Raw genomic sequence first — 18,569 nt, 5'->3', positions numbered from 1 at the left:
AGATGTGCTGAACAGTTTGGAAGAATAGAACTAAGCATCTAAGAGAGGGATCTTCAAAAAGTAATACAGTAAGTGGGATGTTACCAGTAGAAAATGCTGGGAAGAGGAGTAGTTGCAAGCCCTGGTCCTTGAAAAGGGCTATATCCCTAGCACAGTGATGGTGGTAAGGCAATTGTGTCTGCTCCAGATTTTGCAGATACTGGAGTGAGTCCAATAAAGAGCCATGAAGATGCATAAGTGATTGGAGCATCTGTTGCACAAGGAGAGGCTGAGAGAGCACGGACTGCTCAGCCTGGAGAAGAGAAGGCTTATGGACAACACATATAAACACCCGAAGGGAGGTTGTAAAGAAGAGAAAGCCAGGGTCTTTTCAGTACCAGAAAGTACCCAGAATAACAGTAAAAGGGAATGGGAATAAATTAAGAAATATCAAATTTCATCTAACCACAACAAAAATTGTTTACAATGAGAGTGGTCACACAGAGCAGTTTGCCCAGAGAGATTGTGGAGTTTACATGTGGAGATATAAAAAACCTAAATGGACACAGTCCTGGGCAATTTACTGTAGCTTACCCTGCTTTGGAGTGGTAGTGCTTGGACTACATGATCTCCAGGGATCCCTTTCAATCTCAATGATTCTATGATTCTGAGATGAGCCAAAGTGACACAATAATCCTAAGCCTTTCAGGCAGCAATGAAACCTCCTTTTTGCCATTTTCATTTAGCCTAAGTAATAAAATGATCATTAGGTTACAGACAAAATGAAAAAAAAGCGTGACTATAGCCAGAGGGTCAGGGTAAATCAGATTGAAATTTCTTGCTTCACATAATATTTCATAATGATATGAAGTATAACAGGTTTTGAGAGAAGCATTGAGAAAAAAATATTTTTTCAAAACACAAACTGCTTGGTGATAAGGAAATTTCCTGCAATGTTAGAAGAGCCAGTTAGGTTCAGACCTAGATCTCCCACATGCCAACTGACTGCTCCAGTACTGGAAATATTAGGTATCAGTCATCACCCGGGAATTTAATGATTTTAGGAGTAAAAGAAGAGTGGAGTTTATACGAGAATCTGTGGGTTTGATACTTGTGAGAATCTGTAAATTGCTAGACTATGATTCAGAAAAGAACTGAAAACAGTAAAAGAACCTCACATATATATACACATACATATTCTCACCTATGAAAACACATGAGCAAAAACAATGTAGAAAATCACAGGGAATACCTTAACAATCATTTTATCCTGAGTCCAATTTGCTTGTAAATAAAACCTGTGGAAAACACTGCTCAAAAGACCGGTGGATTCCACCTAGAGGGAAAAAAATGATGGTCATCCTCTGTTGAAGAATGAAAGGGCTGTGAAACTCTCATTTGGCTGACCTCCAGATGCCTCTAAAAAGTAAAAAATCTTGCAGGTAGCTTGGGAAGATCGAGTCTGAAAAAAACTCCACACTACTACTGTGAGCTGAATTACTGCACAGCTTGCTGAAGCAAGACAGAATATTGGCAATTTTGTCTGATGGCCAAAACCATAATAGACTATTATTCCCTGTAGGAAAACAAGGGACAGTCAGTAGCTGTAATCAGGGGTTTGGGACCCTCAGGGCCAATCTGGAAGGAAGCTAACACTCAGACCGTCTACTTTAGGTATCCAAGTCTGATCCCTAGCATGTAGCACCCAAAGTATGTAAACTATGTTCCTTAGGTAGTATGTGGAAGTCATAGATAAATTCAGAGGACCTAAGATAGATCCTCATATAAAATGATGTGAACATTTTTCTGCATCAAATTGGCTGTCCAAATCCCCAAAAGGATTCGGCTGCTGCAGCACATCAAACATAGACTCCTGGCCAAAGAAGAGGAATCCAGAATCCTATAAACATCATGAGAAGAGCTACACACTTCAGAGGGAGCACATAAGAAAAAAGGCAGCACATAAGAAAGGACATACTAAGTCAATATCCTAGGTATGCTTTTATCTGAGATGACTGAAACCCATATTCCAGAGAACTGAGGTGGTGGTAGGAGACAAGGGGCTGAGAGTGGTGTGAGGCTGACCTCAGACTCAAGCTGAATTTATATCCCTGCAAAGGAGAGAAATAAAATTCATTGGACTAACAGAAGAATGCAAACATGAACACGATTCTGTAATTTCGTGGCTAGACATTCCAATGGGATGCATGATACTTACATCACAGACTATTTTCATCTTTCAAGGTCTGGAATTTCCCTGAAGTCTTTTAGAAATAAAAAACCAGCAACATCCAGGGCTTTGGGAAGAACATTTTATTGCTAAGCATATCTTTAAACAAAATGCAACTAAGAAAAGAAAAAGAATCAAAAAGGAAGAAGAAAAAGAAAGGGAAAAAAAGCAATAACATCACAAAAACTCAAATAAAAATTCTTCAGGTTGTCCATAAAGCAACAGGGATATGGTAGAAGCCCACATACAGAAATGCACATGTTCCCAAAAACTGTCCAATAGAAACTTACACAAAAAAGGAAAGTGTAAATATTTTTTCTTTAACTTAAAAAAGGAAAGTGAAAAGGAAAGGAAGAAAGAAAGCAGGAAATCATTTCACAAGACTCCAAGACTCCAAGAACAGCAATCTTTTACAGACATCAAGATATAATCAACTTTATATAGTTTCGGCCAGTTAAGTCATCTAAAATCGTGCTTTCATACCTTTTTAAAACCTGTCTTTTTTTTTCTTTTTAGTATAAAAAATAAAAAAGAAAAAAAGCTCAACCTCACACACACGCACACGCACCACACACACGCACACATACACGCACTGAAAATATTTGTTAACATGAAAGCATCTTCTCTAAATGTTTGAGAAGACTGTTTTTTTCAATTTAAGTTCCCATGTGCGTGTGTGTATCTGATGACACTTCTTCAGAGTCAAATATTCATGCGACTTATAAACACCAGCAAGAGTAGATTTCTAAACCTAAACAGCTGATTTGTTTTCAACCGCATACAGCAAAAGTGTACATTTCTGATATTCCAGAGTTCTCAATCCTTCTTGGTTTTTGTTGTTTTTTCTCTCTGTCTCTCTCTCCCTCATTTGCTTTTTTGATCATGATAGGCATGGCCGTCAAACCACCTCACTATTGTTCTGTACAGTAAGATAATCCTTTTCACAATAACTGGGAAAATGTAGAAACCAAACAATGAAATTAAATAAGTTAAATAAAATAAAAGAAATTCCCAATTTAACCATAAAACAGTATATACACCATCAGGGTATCCATATAGAAATTATACTAGCAAAAAAATAGTAGTAAAATATGTAAACAAAATTTCAGATTCTTTTTTGACACAGGTAACTGTGACAAAGCTAAAACACACACTTCACATTTTAAGGTTTGCTTTTGTTGTCTGTTTCTTTTTACTCTGTTCTTCAAGAACATTCTCATTCCACATTAAGACCATAACAGAACTTCTGTTCCAGTCGTCCCATCAAACATACCATGATAAATATATCTGTGTGTATATATACATATATAATATTATTAAATTAATTTTTCTTTTTTTGTGTGTGTGTCACAGCAGCTTCATTTATTTTCTTTCATATAAAAGAGGAGGAAAAGGGAGGATAGGGCAAATGGAAAGACAGAGATGATCTGAAATGTCAAGCTACAAAATTAAAATATTTTATATGAAAACCAGTTATATGTCAAAAAATCTATGTGTTTTGCATTCTTTTACAAGTGTTTAGCTTTTCTGACATTTATTGGTCTTGTCACAAGTTGAACTCCAGTGGTGTCTTTCTGATCTCTTTATGAAACTGATTTATCATTATTTTTTGCATGCATTGCAACATCACAGAACCAGAACCCAGAGGAAGGCTCCTTTATTTTTGCACAACATATTCAGCTCAGAATAGTTAATAATTTTTAAGCATTCTTTTTTGAATCTCCAAATCCTGTTAAACATACTTTGGCTGTGCTAATGCATACTAAGTGCGGTACTCAAAGCCAATGACTGATCAGAACAGACCCAAATACGTCTACTCTTCAGTTCAATTGCAAATACTGGAGCCAGATCCAAGGGAACCAGCTTTCCATGATAATTTTCTTCAGCACCACCCATGAGTCACTTTCACTGCGTTGTTAGCAAACAACTTACTGCAAGACCACAGATTCTAGAGACAACACAACGAGATATGCAGAGTAAACACCATGGGTAGCTTTTGAATTCATATATGGCAATAGTCTCTCTTTATTTATTAGGGTTTTTTTTTCCGAGATTTCTTCTCAACATATGTCCTGGTTCACCCCCTGCACCATTCCACTCCATTCTTCCCTCCCACACCCAAAAGTAACCAAGAAAACCAAACAATAAGTAACCCAAGAAACAAAACCAAACCAAACCAAAAATCCAACAATCTCCAAAATCATTTATTCCCCTCCTCCAATCTCGAAAAATTTTATGTATGCTGGACACTGCCAGATAATTTTGTTCAATATTTCTTTGTTGTTTAATAATGTTTGTATTTTTTTTTATTTTTCTTTCCTTTTCTTTTTTTTTTTTTTAAATAAGTAAACTGAAAAATTATTGATACAGTCAGGGATCACGAACATTGTTAAAGACTCACTTGGAGATATGAAACAAGTAAGCCATGAAGTCTTCTACTTTTGCAGAAAGTTCAGCGGAGGAGGAGATTTGGAGATGTCCAAGTTCACTAACAGAGCAGAGCTGTGCGCGCCATCTCCAGAACGCTAAGTGTGCTTTATAATACATTAGGGCAAAGTTTGCTGACTCCAAGCGATGACTGAGACATTAACAGTCACTGCTGAAATTTTTTTCCCAATACTTTTTCCCACAAACGATATCTCCCAATCATCTCGTTCGCTGCAATGGTTCTGATATTTCAGTTAAATCTCATTAAGTATTTATATATTTATATATAAATAAGTATTCTTTTTTACACATAATACTCTTTGTCCTTGTTTTTCTGCTTCTTGTGGCCGCTCTTTGAGCTCTGCTGCTTCTCCTTCACGAGCGTGCCGTTGCTCTGGGCTGAGTTGCTGATGTAGTTCCGCGTCTCGTCCACCTGATAGGACCCCTCGTCCCTGTTCCTGTACTTGTACATGGCGTACAGGAGGATGAGGATGCAGAGGGCGGCAGCAGCCACAATGCCGACGACCATCCCCGTTGTGCTGCTCGACTCGCGGACCACCTCTGAGGCCCCCGGAACCCGTCTGATTCCCGGCTCCGTGGGGTTTGCTGTGGGCACATTACGGAACATGGGGGAAGTGATTAGCGGGCTCTTCAGCTTTGTGCTGTCTAGCTCATAGGCAGTGGGCAACGGAAGCAAGACTATGTCAGGCTGGGGTTTGAGCTCACGGTTATTCATTTTGCCGGCTGGCAATTTGGGCACCATCCCAGTCGAGGACGAAGCTGTGGAGCGGATCAGCTCAGGGGACAAAGACGTGGTAGTAGTCCTACCAGTTTCGGAGACTTTGTTAGGTTTAAAGTCCTTGGATTCCCACTTGGGTGCGTGTGCTTTGTAGCCACCTTCGAAGATGGAAGTGGAAAGACTCTTATCTGTTACCAAGGAGAAGGTGGTGTAAAAATCTTCATCATCAGTAGGGGGTAGGTTAGAGTCAAAGGTTTCCCCTGAGCCATACCCAGATATCACCAAGCCATCATCATCACAACCATCGCTGCCTTGGTCCGACAAGCAAGGTAACCCCGCCTCAGAGGTCATGGACAGGGAATCTTTGGTGGTCTCAATAATGGTGAGGAGGGGGCGAAAGGTAGGGGGAAGTGTAATGAAAGGTGCACGAGTAGCAATAGGAGGGATATCTAAAGGGTCTTCTACAAGTAGAGGGATAACTAATTCACCTCCTGGGATGGAAAAGAGAGAAAAAAAGAAGATTAGTACATTTTAATGACACAATGCACCATTTTCTGTTCACTTGACTCAAGGGCAAGAGAGGTTCTGGGCATTCTGAAAAGGTGTCAGGGATCAGGTTTCTCACCCTAGCTACACTAGCAACATACTTTCCTGGGGGTGCCTTTCATTGTTCCCTCCCATCCTGTTTGGACATGGGTAAACTGCATGTTCCATTTCCTACCTATGCTAGGTATGTACAGTGAAATACTATGAATTTTTGGGGACCCAAAGTTTTTGATTTTTGAAGATACTCTCAAGTGACTCTGTGGTCATCAATTTTAGTGATCTTTCTTAAGCATTTGGTTAGAAGACTATTTAAATTAATTATTTTAGACTTCCATAGACCAGTGTTCTCATAAATGTGTTTTTTACCACTCATCTTGCCAGTTTTTCCTCTTCTGATTCTTTTGATTTAAAATAATGGTATTTTCTCTGCCATTCTAATCTGCTCACCTGTAGTTTAGAATTCCTTTCCTTAAGGCATTTCCCATTCATCCATTTCTTCTTGATCATTATCTGGCTTTTAAATTGTCATAAAGTTCATGAAAGCAAGGGATGGAATAAGAACCAAGTACTTACTGGGGTCCATGAGGGTACAGAGCTCTACTCAATGTTCATCTCTTTTTAATATTTCTTTAGCATTCTGTTCAACATGAGGGATGCCCCTTTCCTTCCATCTCTTGGGGCTACTAGTGCCATTCTATCTTCATCTTTGGTTCTTCTTCATATTCTTTTACTATAATTTGATTAAGAATTAGGATAGATTTTATTGTGATTGATGATATAACTGAATAAGGACTTTGATGAACTCCAGTTTGATTGAGCCCAGGATTGTACTGCGGAAGTTGTCTTCACATCTACTGTTACTTCTTGATAAGCAGAGAGTTGTGATCAGTTCTACTTATTTCTAACATGATGGTTACCTGCCTACAGAGGACTAAGAACAAGGTGGACTTATGGTCTACTCTTGAACAACAAACTGTACCTTTGTACCTTCCCACAGTATAAGCTACAACTGAAGCAAGAAAATTGGTGTATCATTCCTATGATTTGGATTCCGAACAGCAATATCGCTACTTCTAGGATACTAGCCCTGTTTTTTCTATATATTGTAATATGACTGTACCTCTACCTTTGAGTTTATGGGTAATTAACACTCCATTGTTTTATTATGATGTGGAATTTCATTTATTCAATTCCTTTAGTTATGATTACATAGTCTTCTGCTGACATACTGGCCATCAACAATTTTTTAGAGTGAGCCATATTGCTTTTGAAAGTTTGTGTATAAAATTGTCCCTTGGGTAATTCTTGTTGGGCCAGCCACTTAAGTAAGCTGCTTAGAATATACATTGAAGAGTTCGGCTGACATCATGAGAGTCATCCAGATCTGTTCAAAGGAGTGTAACTCACTAAGTATTTCTAATGCACTGAAAATGTTATTTATACGTACCATTACTTAAGGAAGGATATGTAAAAGGAATTACAGCTTCTAAATAAATAATTCTGGGTTTTAATTCTGTATTAATAACTGCTAATGAACAGTTTGGCATTGTTACAGTGCTGAATGGCATTAGGGTCAAAATTCTGCTGTCTCAAATCTACCGTATATATTACATGCACTTGTTTCCCATTGAAGTCTGCCAGTAATGTCCATAGAAGTTCTAGAAGGAATAGTCTACAATCAGAATTCCCTCTAACTGTATTTGGAGAGCGATATATCTGAACAAATTACATACTGAAGATGGCAATATACTGGAAAAGGTACTTAACAGTTTGATTAAATCTGGATAGCTGAACTAGCAATATGCTTATTCTTTTCCTTAATGAGAAACTAAGTGGTGACACAGTTTAATCAATTGAAAAAGTCAGAATTATCTCAGAGGTACCAGGGCAGAAATTAGGCCAAAATAAGAGATGTGGTACTTTGTGTACTTTCATGCAAAGTTAGTTTTAAGCTAAGATAAAAAGGGCCAATTTGAACATGTTTAGTTTCCTGAGCTTCCTCAGTACCTTCACATACCTCTTTTGTTACTGGTTAGAGAATGAAGAAATAAGTATCAATCACTGCAAACTACATATTTTTTAAAAAATTATGTAAAAAAGCAGAAAATGTAGTCTGACAAAAGGCTACATGGATGGCATTTTGTGCTCATGCATCTGAGCTGTTTTCTGAGCAATGTAGAAACTAGAGCATGTAATATGATTTATATATGTCCAAAAGCCCTATGCGTGGCTTGAGTAGAGCATCTATAATCTATGCAAACAGGTGGGCTCGGGATGAACTTGGAGTATGCCTCAGGGGGAAAGATCATCTGTGAGCCTGGTAAAAAAAATGAATAAAAATAACAGTATTTAAGTCAGAATTGCATCAAATTGCATGACTCGAGAATTTAAGTTCCAGAAAGTCAGGGATAGAAAATGTTCTTTTTAAACAATTTTTTAAGATCACTGTTTTGTTGTTAAAGAGCAGTATTCACCCGTGATTTTCATTCACCATCTGTGACACTCAATTGGAAAAAAACCCAGCTTGGCAGCTTTTAATTGCTTATCTAGAGCTTTGAAGTGCCTTTGGTCTTAAAAGCTATTATACTGACACACAGCATCAGTATGCAGTTGATCTGCCATACACTGGGACAATATTTTGGGCAGTTTTCTTCCAAAGAGAAATTATTTTGATCCTATTAATAATTGATTTTCTGGAAGGAATCAGACATATCCTACATTTAATAGGAAGACTTTCCTTTTGCCCCAATACCCCTTTCATTTAAAACTAGGTCATAGTTTTATAGTTTTTGTTGCTGTTGAGGACTTGAGCTAATGATCAAGACTACTGCAACTATTAAATGATCACAGTCTCCTTGAAATATAAAATAAAGCTGATAAACTTGCTATCATAAGTGGGATTTTACATAAGTGATGGAGAAAATACTGGAGCTTTTTGATTCCAGCAAATCTGTTGGATGGAAGACAATTGGACAGAATCGAGACTAAGTTTTAAAAAGTTTTCATCTCACAATATGTGTGAGAGGAGAAATAACTTTCACACCAGGAAGACTGGATTAACTTTGACACAATTATTTAATCTCATCATTAGTTTTTATTTCAAATTGTCCAGTGATCCATACTATGGTTACCTGTGTACTAAAAAAATAAAGAGACTCTTTAAGGTCTTTCATTAGGAATCACTTCTCCATCAAGGAGTAAATTTGTTACATATACTTTTGAGGAGTATCAGGTAGATGGTTGCAAGGATGGTAATAATGTTTTGATTTTTTTTTTCTCTCTCTAACGGAAGAATCTGTGAGACTGAAAAAGAGCTGTGAGAGAGTAAGTCAGAAAAAGCACCCTAGGTATCAGATCTGGCTTCTTTTTGACTGCTGTTAGGCATCTATGCAAAACTCACAGCAAACTTGAAGTGGTAGGTCTAACAGGATCCAAGCACAATGAATACTTCTTGGGCTATGTGATTTATAGAGGAAAAAAACACCCTTTAAAATGGCATGATAAAAATGCCAATCAATCTAAAAGAAATGTGTTATTTAAAGATAACAGGGAATGTAAATTCTGAAAAGCTCCCAAGAAAGTGTGAGAAATATGATCACCAATATCTATGGAGGGGAGCAATTGCAAACTTTCACATCATGCCTGCAAACAACTCTGTTACTGGTACTACATTTCTATTTGCAAGAGACACAAGGGGGAGTCTGATGACAAGCAGACTATGAGTGTGCATGTAGAGGTAACCATCTTTCACAGAAGGACAGCTGAGGGAGCAGGAAGTTGCCTGGAGCCAGTGGTCATTTTATGGAGAATTGGTGCCTCTTGCCCAGGCCCCAACTTGGTTTCAAGGTAAGCACTGAAAGATTTAAAAGACAAAGAGCCACCCAGTTGTCAAGAATTACTTACGCAGGATTTCAATCCTGAATGGTTTGCCGTAGAAGCCAAATGTTTTAAAGATTTAGATTTCTAGAAAAAGCTAGAGGAGTTCCTGAAAAACCTTACATGACAATCTGGAAAGGGAAATATATTTGAGACAGGTTTTATGTTTGTCAAGTTTTTATTTTCTCACAATGTCTGCCATTTTTTCAATTGCAAAATTAAATGCTTTAAGACCCAAATAAAACTTATGGGTTCAATTTCCAAATAGTTCTGTACTTCTGAAAAAAAAAAAAAGGCAAGGCTGCCACCCAGTTTGGGCCATGGCTTCCAAACAAATATTCATGTGAGATTTAGATTCTGTTTGTGGATTATATGGGCTGTTTCCTGATAGTTACAGGTTTCTTTCCCCATTTTTTTTCTGTTGGTTGTTATGCAGCAGTTAACAGTGTTCATCTGTATGCTCCAAGTTCAGGGTTACTTTAGCAATCCAAAGATTTCACAAGGATTTTCCGGATTTATTTTTCACCTACTCCGTACTTTCTCTCCTAAGCAGAGAATGGATGTTTCCTGAACAGAAATACGTTCTCTTGACAACACAATGCCAAAGAACTAAACAAAAGAGAAACAGATGAAATGGTTTTCTCTGCAGTGATATAGATGCAAGACTAGTTTGCCCATCAACAGTACAGCTGAAAAAAATCAAGCAACAACCCAACAAAAAAATGAACATCTAACTGGAAGGACCACTGAAAGAACAGAGGTCTGTGAGGTGGGAAACCTTATACCAAGTAGCCCAGTGCTTTGCTTGGCTTTCTCATTCCACAAAGTGTGCATATATTAATTAAAAATTAGCCTCTTAGCACATATACTACTTTCATGGAGTTGTGCTTTTCTTTTAACTACCAAGAGCACTGGGGATATAAAAGGTCTGCTTTAGCCTTGGAGCTGCCTTGGTTTTTTCTTTATGAGAGTATTTGTAGATATGTAATTCATACCTCTGGAGCTGATCTCCAGTAAGAGTTCTCTACCACTGGAAAAGACAGTGTTAAAAATTTAATAGAAGCCTTATGAACTGTGAGGGTGTTGCGGGCAAGTCATGAATGCAGAGGGCACCAAAAAATATGATAAAGAAAACAACATGAAAAACTGTAGCAATCGCTGGTTTTCACCTCTAGAGCCACAACTGCTTCAGCAGCGTCTCAGGTGTCAGACTGGTACAGGACAAAAGGCACACAAAAAGGAAGCCTGAAAGATTCAGCTTCTCCTGATGAGGATAAGTAACACACCTTATTGTCTCTCTCTTTTTCAGCTGTGATTGAAGAGCTTTTAAATGCCATCCATAAAGGCTGCACAACTTATCTGTTTCTGCAGGCACTTGAAATTCTGCATCCAAAGTTTGCAATTTTAATTTTATTCTTATAGTGCTCCTCTGAAGTTTGGCTTCATATTCAGTATGAAATATTTGACACAGAAATAAGTCCTTACCTTTTCCACCTCTGTACCAACACAATAATTCCTTATTAAAAGACTGAGCTCATAAATTTCAGTCTAATGGTGTTTAGTTAATTCTCCTTTGAGTCCTCTGAGGATAAAAAGCAGAAATTATTCAGCATATAGTCTCCGATTCCCAGGAAAGATGATGCTAAAACCTAATAGATGATCATTCTTCATATTTTCTACTCTTGCAGTCTGACTTACTTGCAATTGACAGAGAGTAATAGAGAGAAAAACATAATTTCCTTAATGGAATTCTGCAACTTCTTATCTCAAATATCACCTTTTCCTTTCAGAAACGATGTAGTCCTCAAAGTGATTAGATAAAACTGGATTCTGGTGCAGTTGGCTGAAAAGCATTTCCTAAGCTCCTCCCCAGCTATATTAAAAGACATTAGTTAATGCAGTGTTTCCCAATAGATGGCTCATGAGCAACAGGAAGGTACAGAGTTTGAGAGGTCATGAATCCCAAGTTAATGCTGGGCTGTGTTTCATTGATGTAAATTTTTGGTCACTGTTGTGGAGTTTCAGTGAAACAGATATTAATACCTTCCAGAGAGGACCTGATATTGTGTCTATAAGCAAGATTCTAGAGCAAAACCAGGTATTTTGGTGCCCAGACACTGAGATGCTCTGAACCAATTGAAACATGCCCTCCTCTATCTCTCACCATTATTATAAACTTTTATGTTTAGTTGGTGACAGCTTCCTACTCAGCATAATTATTTGTTCAGTTTTCGGCATCTGTTGCTCAAGGAACTTGACAGTTGAACCTAAGATACCTGCTGAACCTAAAATACCCGCTGAGCATGGCGTTACTATGCAGAAATGGTAGAAACACATCAGCTTATAAGGAAGTACAGCTTTTTCTTACTTGTACTCACTGCTTTTTGAAGAAACTAATGCAAACCTCTTTTGTAGCAAGGAAATTTTAGAAGTTCAGGACGTGTGTGCCAAAGGCACCATTTCTGCATGATATTAGCAAGTCTGATACCAGTCATGACATGCTGAGTGCATTTACCTCGTAAGAGTACACTTGAGAGTATCATTTAGACTGGACATCAGGCACATAATCAGCCATGAAGAAAACTGATAGAAATAAAATAATTTAATGGGAATAAAGTAGGAATGACATAGAATTGCACTAGGAAAACCCTGAGAACTACCAAAAGCCAAAGAAGTCCCATAATTTTTCACTTGACATGAAGGTTACACTACCAGGCTACATATAATTTAAGTAGCGTGAAATAAAAGTAGCATTACTGGTGATTTGTTTGGGGAAAGGGGAAAGAAAGCTTCTAGAAGGGGGCCGAGAAAGGACAGGAGCAAACTACCTTGGACTCCTTCACCCCGTCCTATGCACAGTACAATATGGCAATTGACAATATACAAAGAGCACATAACATAAAGGCAAATACAAACTGATTAAAAAATAAATAAACTTATATATTTTCCTAAAACAAAACCATACACTAGAAAACAAAAATGCCACAGCAACAAGGTCAGAAAAAGGAAAAACTGAACAAGTAATTCACTTTAGCAGCAAAATAAAGAATAAAACCTATGAGAACTGAAAAAAATGATGAAAATCAAAAACATTATTTCCTTTAAAAAAAAAAGTAATCAAAAATACATAAAAATATTTAGAAAGCATACCACATTGATTTCATAACAGTCAACTTACATCAACAAATTGCCCGCATGTTTTTTGGCATGAAAGGAAAAATTTACAAAAGAAAGTTGTGTAAGAATGCTCTTGGACAAGTAGCATTGCCACATTCTTGTAACTTGCTTTTTTCGTTGTTGTTTCTTAAAAACTTTTTTAGCAAAATGTTTATTATTTCTTTTTAAATATATTTGTTTTACAACAAAGGGCGATACAGGGAGGCAACAACACATACATCCACACCACATAACATGAAAAGAAAAAAATCTTGCACCTTAACAAACTTGAACTTGTTTTTTTTTTCTGCTGTTTTTTTGGTTGTATTTTTTTATCTTATGTAAAGTTGTTAGCATATTGCAGTTGAAAAATCCTGTACAATTTACTTTTGCTTGTTTGCATATCTATACATATAACATTTTTTGAAAAGCAAAGTTTGTTGCTTTTTTGCCTTTTTGGTCAATTTGATATATATTTTTTTAAACATTTTCTTTTTTTCTATAATTTTTGTGTGTGTGTGTTTTAAGGAATGGATGACTGCACATAAAATTTTATCAATGCTAAAGAAAGGGGTGGTGAAGGGGAACTTATGGAAGAAAAAATGCCTAGGGTGGATGCAGTGGGAGTGTAAAAATCTATGAGTGTACTACACAGGAGATGAAGATGATGGGAGTGAATGTGTAAGTCAGTTGCCATGTCCATGTAAGGGCGGTACGGAGTGATCTAGCAGCATTAGAGCTTCTGGCTGTAAGGAAGGGATGGGCAATATACAAAAACAAATGAGCATATTCATGCCCATCAACAAAAAGAAAGAACAGAACTCTAACATTGACAATCTCACAAACCCTAAGCTGCAACTTCTTCAACATGCAAGTTACAAAAAAATTAATAATTATAGTATTAATATTTACATTTTTATTAAAGGCTTTCAAATTATAAAAACAGTTAAGACTTTTCCCTACTAAAAATAGCAGTAAAATACATTAACTAATAATAATAATAATAGTAGTAATAATAATAATAACCAGAGAGTAAAACAAAAAAACCAAGGAAACTAGTTTTATGCATTGGAATTAGAACAACTTCATCTGTAGCTACCCACAGCCTTCTTCTTCTTCTAAGAATCATCTTTTCTGAAGTCCATCAAACTGACATCAGTATTCTCAGTAATTTGAGACAATAATTTCTTGAGCACATCAAATGAGTGTTTTGAATGTAATCGTGTTGGCACCCCCTTCCCCACTGTCAAATTAGACTGCTTGTATATTCAGATTCTCTGGAGAATCTCAAAAATACAGCTGTAGGATTCTGCCAGTGAAGTAGTTCTTTATTTTAAGACGGAAATAGAGGGAAAAAAATTGCAGAAAACAATTCATAACTCTTTTGTTTTGTTTGGTTTTTTTTTCATTATAAGATTGGAACAAAGCAAATCTAAGATAGAAATTCAACCATTGAAAAGAAACACATCAAAATATAACTATGTAGAGATATACTAAAAAAAAAAGCAAAAAAATGAAAAAGAGCACTTTGTTTCCAGGAAGAAGGGAGATAAGAGCAATTGTGGGGGTTTGAAATTTTATTTTTAAAGAAAAAATTATTTCACACACTTCCAAAGATGAACAAACCAGATGCACACATTGAAAGGAACAGACAAAGCAGTCTAGGGACACTTTCATAATTTAGATTTTCCTTTTTTTAAGAATTGGATTCTCTTTCATTCCATCCCCCTCTCCTTTAAATTTGTTTTGAATTGTTGGCCAAAACCCCACCACCCTCTAGTGTTGCTTTTTTTTTTAATAGATCTTTTTTTTTAATCACTTATTTTTAAAATAAACATGGAGAGAAAAAAAAAAGGACGTGCAGTCTGGATGTACGTCATAAATAGACATAGAAAAAGATAGAAGAAATTGGCTGAGGTCGACAAATGGGTTATATAATAGCTTAATTTTACTGTAGGATGTTAATAATAATGCATGCTTAAAGTAAGTTGCATTTAGGGAAAGTAGAAAAACAGAACAGCAAGCAAGGACTTGGGGAGTGGGTGGGCAGAGGGGAAGGGGTGGGCAGGGGGTGTACCATCCATGCCTCTCCAGAAAAGGCAAAGTACATTCCAGCGGTTCCCCACATTTCTGGGGGCGGTCAGGAGGGGAAAAGGGTGAGGAGAAATCATAAGCTATGCTAGGACACACTCTTCATCCTGACTGTGACCTTCTATTTGAATCAATCACTCAAAATGCCAGATTCCATCCCTTGTTCTGGCTCTAACTTTCCAAGGCATTCCCAAAGTGATTGGCATTTCTTGTTTTGCCTAGTGACAGAAAATGCTGCCACTGCTAGCATTAAGGTGGAGACTACTTTCTCCTATGCTACAAAGTTCAAGATATTACTAATCAGTTCTACCTGAGTCTTTACTAAAACTGGATTACAAATAATGTATGTTCTAGAGGGGTCCTCAGCTTCCTCTGAATTCACAGAATCACAGAATATTCTGAGTTGGAAGGGACCCACAAGGATCATCACGTCCAAAGCCCATACAGGGATCAAATCCACAACCTTGGTGTTATTAGTACTATGCTCTAACCAACTGAGCTAATCTTTAATGACACATATGATGTCCATATTTTTCTTGTAAAAAGATCATCATCCTGACATCAGAGTCCTTCCAAGAAGGAACTTAGGACCCCAGCAAAAAACCCTGCTTTGGCTGATGTTTTAGAAGACTGCAAAAGTTATATATAAGGCTTTGGACCCTACCTACGATGAATCTCTCCAGGAGATAGGAAAATCAGGCTGTAAGCACTGCATGTACTTTAGCTTTCCATAGGAATGCCAGCAAGATCATTTCATAAGCCATCATAAAGGTCATGGTACCACCAATAGGTGGAAGTGGGGACTATCTTGAGATTGAATTTCTGGGAGGAATGGGGCTATTCTCCTTGTAGATGTGGCCAGTGGTACTTTTGTATAAATATAATAACAAACAGGTAGGAAGTTTTGGTACTTATTAACATGAGGAACAATAGCACCTCTAAAGACACTGAGAGATCAGTATAGTTCTGAGGAATATTAAATAAGCATAAACCCCACAAAAATACAACAGCCCAGATTGGTTTTGAGGCATTACTGAAAAGTGTCCAGTTCTGAGAGGAGTTATATGAGAACTCCTGCTTCAGAAATGATGAGGTTGCACCGCTTAAAAGCACAGTGCAGCTGTAGCTGGAATGTATCATGCCTTTGCTGGAAGATTACACTGGACCTATCTCCTACATCCCTTTGGTAAACATATTAGGAAGGGAAGAGGTCAAACCAAAGAAGAGGAAAACTGGTCAAGGTTATCTCAGGGACAGAACATGCAGGTTACAGGAAGAAAAATTTTGGTCTACATAGGAAATTTTGGGGATTCATTTGTAGATCAGAAAAAATTGGTTAGAAATAGGAAAAAAAAATTGCAGGAGTGAGGCCTTTTCAGACCTCAGAGGAGATTTTTATTTGACGAGGTTACAAGGCTAGTGTCCCTGGACATCACTCCCAACCAGGATTCTGAGCCTCTGGTTTAATTGTACTTAGGGAGTTTCACAAAGAGGCATTTAAGCTTTGAATTTTAATCAGTATTTGTCATGACTTGAAGCTGGATTTTCAAAGTAGTGAAATATCCCCCTTCAGCACATTAGAATTGAGTGCCTTCTCTTTGATGCAAACCAGACTGTAAGGCATGGGTCTGCCTGCCAACTGTGCAGCCTGTGTCAGGCCACTCCAGAAAATACTTATGCCCTATTTGACAATAAATGCCTAACTCATTGCATGAGGGTCTGGAAAAGCCTTTTACTGCCTCGAAGATCAAAAGAGCTAAAGAACCACAGCTGGAGCCAGAGACACTTAAAGAGATGACAAGATTTTGTAAAGGAAATCTTGATGTTAGACTTACAAGAGGATTTTAAGGGTGCTAAGCAATTTTTTCTTTACTTAGTCAATACAGAGGTGCTTGAATAGAAGCAGAGGTCTTTGGAAAATCTTGGTCCAGCAATTTCTGCTGAGGCTGGGAACACCTCTTCCATTTTAAAAAAAAAATTCTAGCTGTTAATAGTCAAAACTAGATGTCCTAATTTGAAAATTGGATCCTGAATGCTTCCACATGAAACTACAAGACAGTATTTTATTACTTAACATTTAGCAAATTATTCCTCAGAAAAACAAAGATTAAAAAGCATAACCATTGCAGCTTTATTTTATTTTAAAAAGCTTGAAGTAGATTGAAGGACTGGGAGTAGAAGCATCTGTACTATCAAGGCTTACAAGCTTCCTGTACTAGCTTCCAAAACAACCTGTTCATTCTTGCATGCTTTTAACCTTTCTTAGAGTAGTATTTTTCAGACATGCAGCCAAATGAATGCTTAGCACAACACAAATAACAAATAGCTTATAGATTAATAGGACTAAAATACTAATTTTCAAAGCAAACCCTCATCCCTACCCCCAACTCAGAATAAAAATCTGTTCCTGTGATTCCCATCAGCTATCCCCACTAATTTAAACTGCAAGAGAAGTGTATTGAATTAGCTGGTCCAGTACAAAAAAACAGGAAGATAGGAAGAGTCTAAGAAGATAAATTAGTCACATCACTTTCCTTGCACCAGCTGTTTGCACTGGCAAAAAGCTCTCTCATTCTAAGCCCATCTAAAGCTCAGAAATAAAAACAATCTACAGTAAGAACACCTACATGAGCACGACTGACAAAGTCCCACATGACATTTTGCTTGGGTTTGTGTGTAAGAGTTAATTAATGGGGTTTCTTTATAGAAATGAGCTAGGAAACTATCATCAAATATGAAAGCATATTTATAGCTACCGAAGCTAAGGAAATCATAGGGCTAAACTGCCACAGCTCAGTAAAGTAAAGAATTTTTCAGGTGTTTGCCATAAGCTTATTATCTTTTCACAGTCCTCCAAATCAAAGAGTATTTCATGCTTCCAGTGCTAAGCAGCCCATCTAATATCACCGGCCCGAAAGCATTCTTCCCATGCATCTCTACTCAGCTGTATCTTTCTCCTGTAAGAAAGATCTGATGTGGTTTTTGAAAGACTCAAGATTGATATTTGTAGTCAGCCCAGCCAAGGCTTTTTTTTATGTAAAGCCAAATTTATTTAATCCTAAAAGTCAGTTACATGGAAAGAAGTCTTTCTGAATCCTGAGGGATTTTGCAACCACAAACCAGATTCTCATACTGACAAACTCAGTAGCATAGTGTCATCCAACAATTTGAGTGGGAGCAGGAATAGTAGCCCAAGTTTTCTGTATATTTATGGTATACTGAAATGTACATAATTTTCTGATTATCTGCAAACATAGAGCAGCAAGGTTATATTAGTGTCTCTTCCTTTCTTCAATATACAGCTATGAAGCAGACAGGTAAAAATACATGTCATCAGTTTGTCCAAATGCTAGTAAATACTTCATGACTACCACATCCCTTCTTGTTAGTTGTATCCCAAGAAACCATATGCTGTTGGACAGGTTGGATCAATAGGCTGAGATCAAATGTATGAGGTTCAACAAGGCCAAGTGCTAGGTTCTGTACTTGGGTCATAAAAACCCATGAAATGCTATAGGTATGGGA

At 37.3% G+C, this 18,569-nt stretch overlaps 1 protein-coding gene across 26 annotated transcripts in view; it reads right to left on the bottom strand.

Moving 5' to 3' along the window:
• Positions 1-2,277: 2,277 nt before the first annotated feature.
• NRXN3 (neurexin 3) overlaps positions 2,278-18,569 on the bottom strand; it is a 1,019,488-nt gene continuing 1,003,196 nt past the window's right edge. For 10 of the 26 annotated variants that reach the window (XM_027672731.1, XM_027672716.1, XM_027672707.1 and 7 more), the window contains one exon: positions 2,278-5,866. In XM_027672731.1, the coding sequence (XP_027528532.1) occupies positions 4,941-5,866 (926 nt within the window). In that variant the 3' untranslated portion in view covers positions 2,278-4,940. The other 16 variants (XM_027672886.1, XM_027672787.1, XM_027672797.1 and 13 more) reach the window with 8 other exon arrangements.

Source organism: Neopelma chrysocephalum, unplaced genomic scaffold (assembly GCF_003984885.1).
Source record: "Neopelma chrysocephalum unplaced genomic scaffold, ASM398488v2 Primary Assembly neopelma1_24, whole genome shotgun sequence".
Classification (NCBI taxonomy): domain Eukaryota; kingdom Metazoa; phylum Chordata; class Aves; order Passeriformes; family Pipridae; genus Neopelma; species Neopelma chrysocephalum.
Note: the sequence above shows the minus strand (reverse complement) of the source record. Positions and strands in the feature narration are given on the sequence as shown.